We start from the raw sequence: 11063 nt of genomic DNA, 5'->3' as shown, positions 1-11063 counted from the left end.
CTATGCTAACCTGCTGCTAGCTGTAGCCTTGTTAATCAAGATATCTGAGAGTGGTATCAATCTTTTCATGTAACTCTTAGCCAAAGAGCAAATGTCAAACTTTTCCTCCAAAGTGTCAAACTATTCCTTTAACAGTGCATTGTCACTGAATTATTCAGCGCTTCAATCATGCCAAAACTTTGTATTTATAAACATATGCTGTATGTTTCCAGTGCTCTTCTTCCTCAGTTATACTTTAGTAACCCCTGTTAAACATGAATAACCTTTTCCTTATATTTCAGAAGTTGTGTCAATTCGCTTTTTCAGTTCAGCATATTTAACTTTATACATCATCAGTTTTAAAAAGCTAAACTTGGATGGAAAGTGATGCAGTGAGTCCAAGTAAAAATGCCCCAAACTCTGCTCAGCCTCCCGTCTTCCTCAAATCAAACCCAAACTGTCCTCCCAGTGAAGCCTTTCCTCACTTGAATGAGCACTGCTGTGTCTGCTCCGATTTCTGTTCAGTGCAGCGAAGATTTCACATGAATGTTCAGGAAATGTCGGGAAGAGAAGCTTCACTTCAGAATATTGATTGTTTGTGGAGCCGTACCTCTGCAGTGCTGCTAACTGCAGACGCCAGGACTGCTGTTTTTTTTTCATCAGAAATTTGTATCTATGCTGAGGAATTTTCTATGACAGGATGTTAAAACAAAGGCCTCTATTTTTCAGTCTTCAGTGGAGACCTGTACTAGTCCTACTTTATATCTCTCCCCTGCCTTGGCAAAATTTGAACTTGATTATTCGCCTGTGTCTCCGATTTTTTTTTTGTATTGCTTGTCTCTCCTCGGTGACCCTGGTGACCTTTTACTAATTACTGTTGGACCTCTTAAGAATGTATCAACTTCGTTTTTCTTGAAATCTATGGATTTCTCCCTCTTTTACTGCAGGATATTGACACTGAACAGAAAGAGAAATGACTAGAAACGAAATGCTGGTTGATTTGTTAGGATTCTGTACTAAATACATCTTTCCTTCTTATAGAAGTTTTCTCATAAACAGCTGCTACATGTTCCGTGCCATTTGAGATGTCCCCACAAGCATTTCCCGCCAAATGATCTGCTCTGATTCCATTTCAAATCAGTTTACTTATCCTAAGCTCTACATTTTTATATGCTCTTTTCTTCCTTGTACCTTGTTATTTAAGTTCAAAGCTGTCCGTCCTCATTTGACTTAAAGTTAGTTTAGAAAAAAATCACATCTGCAGAATGTATTTCCTTCCTTGCTTTGTGATGTACAGAAGTGTGTTAAAATGCCTTAATGGTTTTTCCTTGCTGTTGTAAATATCACAGGCAGTTTGATAGCCGACAGTTGTGGTTTACATGTTTGAAGAGATTTGTTTATGTGTCAGGACACAGATTTATGACTTGTGATTGGTACAACTGACTGCTCTGAAGTTATAGTGCACTACTGCATCAGGAATCTCTGGGATTATTATGGCAGGAGAGTCAGGGAAAAGAAAATATAATATTCCAGTGTATTTACCTGTTGATTGAAATGCTAATCCCTAACAGCCTTGGTGAAATTCATTGCTTTGATGTTTTTCAAACTGCAGTGTCATGTTAACTGCTTATGTAGTTAAAATTATTGTTTTGCCAGGCAAGATCAAGTGTTTCTGTTCTTTATTCTGGGTTTTACTCATTTTTATATAGCCAGCGAAAGCCGTGGCTCGATGCATTATGTTTTCCAGTTGTCTGTCTGTACATAAGCCCTATTCTCGTGAACTGATATCTCAGGAGGTAATTGCTTCAAATTTGGCAAAAAAGTCCACCTGCACTCAAGAATGAACACATTTGATTTTTGTGAGGTCACTGTGACCTTGTTTTTCCTAATTCTCCTGAGCATGATATCTAAAAAAGGCCTTGAGGGAGTTTCCTCAAATTTGGCACAAACGTCCACTTGGATTCAAGAATGAACTGATAAGAATGTGGCGCTCAAAGGTCAGAATCAATGTGACCTCATGTTTTTGGCCATAGCTTGAGAATTCATATTCTAATTATGACATTATGTCACACAAATGTTTAATAGGATGTAATGATAAAGTCCTCATAATGTTCTGCAACTTCTCTGGCCATTACTCATGATCATATCTCAGGAACAGATACTGAATTAGTGACGCTAATCTTGGGTGTTCACCTTGAAACTGCTGTTTGTAGAGATCTTCTGTGCTGCTATGGGCAAAATGTGTGTGAAGCATCCATGTTTTCACAGATATAGATGTAAACTGTAACTGCAACTTGACTGGTGGGCAGATGCATACAACTGAGAGACTTCATTCTAGTTTTAAGTTGTGATAAACTGCTGGGCAGAAGCCACATCAATACCTTCTAAACTGCTCTGTCAGTTCTCCTTTGCATTTCTTTACTATAATGTAAAATATTAAAACTTTTCCAATATGATACAATCAGTGAGAAACAACTTGACTTTTCAGTGGGTTAACACAGGTAAATACACTGGAGGGGGCCACTGGAGAGTAAAGTACTACTGAACCAGGTTTTCTAAGAATGGCTTACCCTCTCCTTGCTGTTTGATTTTGAAGCTTCTTCCCCGTCAAAGGCTGAAGTCAGCGTATACTGTGTTTGTATGAAAGCATTTCTCTTATTTTGAGAACTAAATTTGTATATTTTGTGCTGAAAGAGAAATGCCACCATGGCGTCTTAGGGTTTGCTGATCAGTACCCTAAACAGCCTTCTGCTGATTAGTCATTGTTTTCCTGTGCCTGCAATTAATAAACTTTAAGCTCTTTATCATTTACTGAATTATTTCAGAGTACGTAATCTGTGCCATATTGTTTTCTTTTTTTGATTGAAATAATACAACACTTTCCCCTACACTGCCAGTAGTAGGGGAGAGCGGGGTCAGTTGGAACCATTATTTTTTTTAGCAAGGTAGAGAGCATCTATGCCTATGCTATATTTCAACATCAAAGTGGAGATCATCTGACTATTCCTCACATTTTACTCCGTTTTAAAGTCTTCAGGGTGTAAGTCAGTTTTTTGTTGTTATCTTTTTAAAATGATTTTCCTTTCACCATATTTTTTTTACACATACAAAAAAGCATCACTGGAAAACAAATTTTAAGGTCTATCAGTTCATGCTAAAATTAGCTGTCTGAATTGTTAATGTTAGCCTGCAGAGAAGTGTGTGTGTGTGTGTGTGTGTGCGTGCTCTCCCTGAGACAGTATTTCTTATTCCTGCCTATAACAAATTAACAAAAAGTAGACAAAAATAAGATAAAGGCTTTCCCTAACTGAATAAGACCCACTTTTAAATAAATTCCATGTTGATAGAAAAATGTTCCAACGGACCCCACTCTCCACTACTACCACCATATTAGTGGTAGTTTATGGCCAGCCATTTATTCACAATATTTAGTCAGTAATTTATTTTGCAGTCATTATATGGCTGGGCAATATATCTTTTATATTGATACTGTGATATGCCACACTATCATCTTACATTTGGATATCATAATATCATTAGTGTTGCTTGTTTAAAGGCTGCATTATAGTGATGTGATTTTCTGAACTCACCAGACTGTTCAAGCTGTTCTTTTACTGTGAAAATATTTTGTGAAAGTGCCAATAGCCAACTCTACACTGTCTTTGCAATATTGATCTTGAGGTATTTGGTCAAAAATATTTGATTTTCTCCTGCCCTATGTCATATGTCAAATTTGTGATGAGTCTACAACCATGCTAGCGGCTCTCTTTGGCTGTATGCACATGAACAAAAGTGCTATTTCGCAAACTGCTAGTATGTCATAATAATGTCAAAATGTTCACAGTGGCAGTGCTAACCTATTTACAATGTTAACCATCGTCATTTAGTGTGACAGCATGTTTAGCCACTTGGCACCAAAAACAAACATACAGCTGAAATGACCTTTTTTGGCCTGATGGTGGTGCTAAATGAAAAGTCAGGGGATGCTTTTTAGGACACAACACCCAATTATATTATCAAAAACAAAGAAGATGCATTGTAGAGGTCGCTATATTTAATAAGTAATGACATTGTTATTCTTGTACAACTTCACACTCTTTACAAAACACAGAAGTGCGCCCATCAATTTTACAGTATGCAAATGTATCACAACATGTCTGAGGAATGTGATCTTTATAGAGTCCCTGGCGCATTTATAACAGTTTTTTTTTCTTTACAAAGTATTTACAGATCTCAACCGTGCTAAAAACGCCTGAATGCGGCGTTGTCTGAAGTGTGAGTCTCTTAGTGGATTAGATGTAGGGGCAAATCTGCTGGCCTGGAGAAGGACCGAATTCATACTGGTTTACATCATGTTAAAAAAGGCCTCTGTCCCAAACCTTCATAGACAGCTCATACACAAGTGCGATAAGAGGTTACTTAAATACATGTAAACACCAATATCACCAAGAGCACAGTAAATTAGCATACTGGCACTGGTGGGACCACAACTCCATTAAGTACATCATAATAATTTGGGGGCAACTTAGTATTTAAAGAGGTCAAAATAAGTCTATATTTTAAGTCAGCAGGACCACAGAAAGTCATAGTAGGTCAATTTAACTATATTATGTCAATAGTACCACAATATGTCAGTTGATCAATAAAAAGTCAGTGGGCCTTGGGACTTTGCAGTGATGATAAGTCTTTGGGGAAGTGGGACACAAGTAAACACCTATATGTCTGTGTGGGTTCTGGTTATGTTTTTCAACATATTAATAGTAAGCACTGTTTCATAACATGAGGTGAGAAATCTGAAATCAAATAACTGTCTTGGCAGGTCAAGCACCTTGAAAGAGTTCACAGTGGCATTCCCAAAGCAGAGCAGCCTGTCGACATGTGTTTTAAAGATGCAGCTTATTCATTTCTGAGTGAGGCGGCCATTAGTCCAACTGACAGCCACAAACTCCCCGTCATTCTCGTTCGTGTCTCTCCTGTGCTGTAAATATTGCTGGGAAAGATGAGTGTCATGTAGAGAATCTAATAACAATATGAAGGCACCTACAGTATCTCTCAGGAGACAGTGGTGATATAATAAGAGCAGAGAGAACAGGGGGTGTAAAGGAAAAAGATACTATAGCTAGGCAGAGATACTGACAGAAAAATACTCATCTACAGTTGACACACAGTAAACGTCGTGAATAATTAGTGAAAATGGAGCTGGAAGTAGCAGCAGTAATAGAGAAGTATTGCTTAGTGCAGAAACTGCTTGCATATTTACCTCAAAAAAGTTATCACATAATCAAAATACCCGCACAAACCAATACCAACAAACACATTTCATAAGGCACATTAGCTCAAAGATCTAGCTAAAGTCATAAAAGAAGAGTATCTTGGAAAATGAAGCAGAAAATGAGTGAGTAGAGGGAGAAGATGATATAAAGATGAAATTGCAAACAACATACTGATGGGGAGAATGGAGGAACAATACCAACCAACGAATAAAAACATATTCCGCAGCTTTAGGGTTTAACATGCTAATGCCCTAAGAGTAACCACCTGCTTCTTTTGTAGTGGAGCTTTGTTGCAGTCCCATTCAGACAGCACCTTTGCGAGAACATGGACGTAACCATCTCTTCACCATCCAAACACTGACCAACATGAAAAACTGTAACACAAAAACTGGAAGTACAGGTGCTGATGTAAAAAGAGAACTCCTGGTTTGACTGCACTGCTCAGTCAGTGGCTTTGGAGGCAGTGAGGGGTTCAGTCTCTGAAGGGTCTTCCTGAGGAAACACCACGTAACACAGTTTCTGGCCCACGTATGTGACTTTTTCTGCAAAGCCAAAGATAACAGGAGGAGTTTTAATTTCAGGGACTGCTAACATAGTGATGCATTTTACAAAAAAAATAGCATTTAATTATGCACCGTAAAGTGGCACAGAGCAACTCACCGACTACCCTGTAGACCCATTTAGGTTTGTCTTTCCACTGAACGCCCACAAAGTACACAGGGACTCCAGTCAGCATGATGACCATTCCCAGGCCACAAACCACAGGTTCAGAGTACAGACTGAAGCACAGCAGCACAGCCCAGAATATCAAGTAGGCGATGGGGATCAACAAGCTCACCTGCACAGCACAAAAACACACACAAATCCTGAGGATTTTTGTCTTTTTCTGTTTTTTTCTTTTTTTGCCTCTTTAGCAAAATAGCCATGTATTATTAATAGAGATTAGAATTTTTACATTTCCTCCATCTGAAATAAAAAACATATTTCAGGATTCAGGAAATCTATATTATCCCAGAGGGGAAATTTGTTGTGCAGTCAGCAGTGTCAAACACACATTAATTAATTAAAAAAACAAATACAAAAACAACATAAAAGAAATACAAAAAAAGAAATCACACTAGGTTACTTCAAAATAGCAATAATAAAAATATCACATGAAATGGTCATGTGACATTGAAGAGGCCATTGGCTTTTGGGACAAATTAGTGTTTTTGCCTCTATGTCCTACAAATTGACATAATGAAATGCACGCACTAATGAGCTTTTTTGCACACAGCGTCCACCTGATACTCGACGGTCAGCTTGACATCGGTGCGAATACACGTGCACTGCTTCACAACCTCAGCAACCTGATCACTGATAAAAACAGGAGAGACGGCAATCTGACTCTTTCTAAAGTCTATTGCCATCTCCTTGATTTAAGGCACATTAATGATTAATGTTATTACAGTTTTTGATACAATATACTGTATAAAAATGTATAAGACAAAATTATTGAAAATATTGTATATGTTTAATATTTTTGTCAAATAAAAACAGTGCATTTACTCTGTCTATTAAAATAGACGCAAATCATGTAATTGATCTTTCTGACATTAGGGGGCGCCAGAATATTGTCCACGTCCTTCAACCACTTCAAATGACAACCTAACTGAGAGTCACACCTGACATCTGATTAACGGCCGAGATGACGGCTCCACTGCTGAGGAAACGTGACGGGACAGGAAAAGCTGCAGCTCAGCTGAGGTAATAAACAGTTCAAATATTTACGTGTTGGGTGTTACTGTTAACGGGTGGGTAAAAGTCTAATTAGGCTTTCTTTCTGTTTGCGTCGGATAAAAACGCAACAAGAAAATGACGTGACAGGCGCCAGCAGAGTGCCATCATTACCAAATTAGCAACGTTTCAACTGTTACTTTTTGAGCCCAATCCTGCTGACTAGTAGAGCAGGTTTGTTGAATATTTTCAAGCAACTGCTAAGTTTTTTTTTTTGTTTGTTTTTGTTCTGTTTTTTTAGTTCGGCCCGTACACATTATTAACGTTAATTGTATACAGCTGGTACACCTGTCAGTGGCATCTCCTAGCTAACGAGAAACCTAATTATGCTAACGTTTCTCCCGTCGGTTGTTGTATTAAATTTGGTATTAAATGCTGCGTAGACAATGATCACGAAGACCTACCTTTTGCATACACATGAGCATTGAGCAAATTAAATTCAAGTACATTTAAACTGTTTCAAGTTATATTGTCCTTGTCCTCCGTTTAACCCTTTGAAACATGGCAAATTGGTTTCATGTCTTTCATGGGAAGAGCAACTTAACAAGACATGGCAAAAAAAAAAAGTACAAGAAAACAAAAGAAGTGCCCCAAAAAAAGAAGGAAGAAACAAAAACAAACAAGAAAATGTCCAAGAAAGTACTGAAAATTACAAATAAATAAATACATAAATATATATAATATTTTTTTCCGTACAATTTTCTCTATTTTTTGGTTAAATTTGTAATAATCCTTGCCTCTTTTGTAGAACTGATGATTTTGAGGAAATTCTCCTTTTTACTAATTTCTTGCAATTTGTGGTACATTTCTTGCCAAGTTGGTCACTGCCTTTTCCCCCATGTTTTAAAAAGAAATGAAACCAATTTGCTCTGGTTTCAGAGAATTAATTAAATTAGCTTCAAGATTTTTATAACACCAAGTGTAATTTTAATTATTGCCAATTCAGTAATTGTTCATACATAAATGAGTGACCAAAGCCCTATAGTCATGTAACTTGTATATTGCTTTAAATGAGAAAGGTCTATTCCTCATTGTGTTCTGCTGTTATTTTGTACCTTTTTGATTTTTTAACATTTCCTAGTTACACATAAGTTCAAACATTTTGAGCAATTGCATTAGTTTCTGAACAGGGGACATTGTTAGATAATTTGAAGTAAACTGATGGCTACAAGTTTATATTTAAATAATGTGTACTAAAAGGCAGTTCAATAAAACAAGTTGAATTTAGTTTCTGCAATGTATCTGTGGTTGTCAGGTCTCTGTACCTTGATGGGTCTGACCAGGTTGGGTCTCTTCTTGCGGAGGTAGAGGAGGCCAGCAATGGTGACCCCATAGGACAGATAGTTGATAAAGGATACATAGTTGATCAGGTTGTGTGTCTCTCCGATGCACAGAATGATTATGGTGGCAAAGCACTGTGGGAGATAAGGTTCAGAAGAAGAATTTCAGTGTGTGACCCCTTCTGTTGTGCGTCCCTGTGAAGTTTGACAAAGTGGACAAAACTGTGAGAGTAGCACTCACGCAGACCAGCAGGGCGGGGATCGGAGTGCAGTTCTTGAGGTGGATCATTGCCAGCAGATAAGGCAGGTGACCCTCTCTCGCTCCAGAGAAACACAACCTAAAAATATACAGAGACATTATGCATGTGAATGTGTGTATGTTCAGGTTTGCTATACTGTTGGGAGTAACTCCTGACACAGTTTTTCTTAATTTTAGGACATAATAGCCAGTTATAAAAGTAACATTAAAATGAGGGCTGGTAGTGTGCAACAAAGCTAGGGGGGTGTGTGTGTGTTTTTTAACCTGGAGGAGGTGAACAGATATCCGTTGATTCCTCCAAAGGTTGACAGTGCAACAGAGATCGGCATCACCCAGGAAAACATGCCCAGCAGCTTTTCCCCAAATGTCTGGAACAACAGAACATCTGATAGGTCAGATTTTTGACTTTGACTGAGTGATTGACTTATTGATTAACCCTGTAAAACCTGAGCAAAGAGGTGTGATTTCTTTCAAAACATGCGAAGATGGCAATAAGCAACAAAAGCAGATATTGCCCAAAAAGCAAGAAATTAGTAAAAAAAAAGCACAAGAAAACTAGTAAAAACAAAACAAATGAACTAAAACACAAGGAAATTGCCTAAAAATGCTGTGACATAATTTTTCAATATGTAATGATGATAATTTGCTGTTTTTCTTTTCCCCAGAGGCATTTTCCCCTAGCTTTTAAGAAAATACTTTTCTGTCTTTTTTCTCTCCTTAATAGTGATGCATTCATTGGCTAATTTCACTGAAAGATGCAATATGCATCAATACGCATGTTGAACACCCTGCATAGCTATCTCAGACCATTGCTTCACATATAAAACTTGTTTGTAGTCTCTTTTGGTAATTTTTTTAATTTAAGAATTCTAATAATGACCAGTTTGTATTTTAATATCCCAAGATACTGCTTATTTAATTTAAATCAGTCAAAGGAAAGTAGTCACAAACTGAACTCATGACTCTTTCACACTTAAAAAAAATGTAATCACAGTGACTGATTATTTGGTTAAGGTCTGTCTCATGCTCGGATTCTTGGCTTCAGTAGACTTCAGACAGCTGAGACTCACTCTTGTGTCTTGTTAAACAGTAAATAAGCTCCTATTTAAAAAAATATACAATCATGGAGATGGAGAGCTGCTCACCACTGCCACAGCGTTGGATGCCAGCAGCTCCTCAGGGGTCATGGAGGAGAAGTAGGCAATGTTGGTCATAGTGTAGACAAGGGTCACCAGTGGAATGGAAATGTAGATGGCACGGGGCAGGTTCCTAATAAAAATAATGATATAAGTAATGGCAATAATTAAAATGTTGGTCTTCTAGTGTTTTACAGAGCACTGATCAGATGTGAAAACATGACCCAAACCAATAATGCAGTATTTAATTAAGGGCCTGAGCTGCACATCATAGGTGCAAGTGTCGCCATTTAGACAAATATTGTGTCTACTGTTGTTTATATGAAAAACTGTAGAGGTATGGAATACTATCTAGGTGCGTGTGCCGTACTTGCGTGGCTCCACAACCTCCTCTGTGACATAGTTGAGGAAATTCCAGCCGCTGTAGGCGAAGGAGGCCTGAAGGAAGGCCAGTGCTATCTGTCCCACTGAGGGGTCCGCGCTGAATTCAAAGGCCACACTGGGCCGCAGGGCATCATAGTGACCTAGAGAAGGTGGGAGGAAGGGAGGTGTGAATAAAACAGTGATGAGATCCTTTAAAAAAATCCATAGTTTAATTTCTCCATTGGTTTAATGGTTTTTAACAGTTCAAAAAAGTGTTCCTAATGGTTTACACTGGACTACAACATCTTGAGTATTTTTTTCACTAGTTGGTCGCCATATTATTACTTATTGGTACTCTCTAAATGTGTTTTTTCATTTGTCACTATTGTTTCCACTTGAAGAACTTTAGTGGTATGTCCCATTATGTGCACTAGGGGTCAGCACTGTCAATACATGATAATCTGCTGTGACAGAATTTACAGTCTGGCAGCAGCAGCAGCTTTTTCCCCGGATGACCTCATTACAAACAAACCAAAATACTACACAAAGTTTTTAAAGGTTTATCAACATTTTAATAATCTTTAAACATAAAGTCTACTCTGCAAATACTGTTTGTACAGATGATTTCTTTGTTGCAGCCAGCCAAAAAAAAGCTGATATATTGATACATCTGTTGACTGATATATAGATATTTGGAGATAAACCTCCACTACGCCTTTTAACTGTGTTTTACTTGGTTGTTTTTCATTTCGCTGAATGTGTCATCCTGCACACAGATTCATTCTAAATATTCACACAACAACAGCAACACTCGGGCTATACTTACTGGAGTTTAAATTGATCACAGTTTGACCATTTTAATATTTTTATGAGATTTATTTAATTAATGTAAATTGTATACACTTCCTGTGTCAGTGAGTTCAACTGCCATTACTTTTCACATGACCCTAATGCTAAACTCTGTCATTATCCTGTCCTTGAAAATGTAGGTGGTCTA

At 37.7% G+C, this 11063-nt stretch overlaps 1 protein-coding gene across 1 annotated transcript in view; it reads right to left on the bottom strand.

Moving 5' to 3' along the window:
- Positions 1-4018: 4018 nt before the first annotated feature.
- The window catches only part of slc7a10a (solute carrier family 7 member 10a), a 30231-nt gene continuing 23186 nt past the window's right edge, over positions 4019-11063 (bottom strand). The window contains exons 5-11 of the mRNA XM_042484249.1: positions 10074-10227; positions 9713-9836; positions 8832-8935; positions 8550-8646; positions 8294-8443; positions 5913-6090; positions 4019-5794 (exon numbers count right to left, since the gene is read on the bottom strand). Of these exons, the coding sequence (XP_042340183.1) occupies positions 5694-5794; positions 5913-6090; positions 8294-8443; positions 8550-8646; positions 8832-8935; positions 9713-9836; positions 10074-10227 (908 nt within the window). The 3' untranslated portion in view covers positions 4019-5693. The remainder of the gene's footprint in view (positions 5795-5912; positions 6091-8293; positions 8444-8549; positions 8647-8831; positions 8936-9712; positions 9837-10073; positions 10228-11063) is intronic.

The sequence above is a fragment of the Plectropomus leopardus genome, chromosome 1 (assembly GCF_008729295.1).
Source record: "Plectropomus leopardus isolate mb chromosome 1, YSFRI_Pleo_2.0, whole genome shotgun sequence".
Lineage (NCBI taxonomy): Eukaryota > Metazoa > Chordata > Actinopteri > Perciformes > Serranidae > Plectropomus > Plectropomus leopardus.
This window is presented reverse-complemented; position numbering and strand designations above follow the sequence as displayed.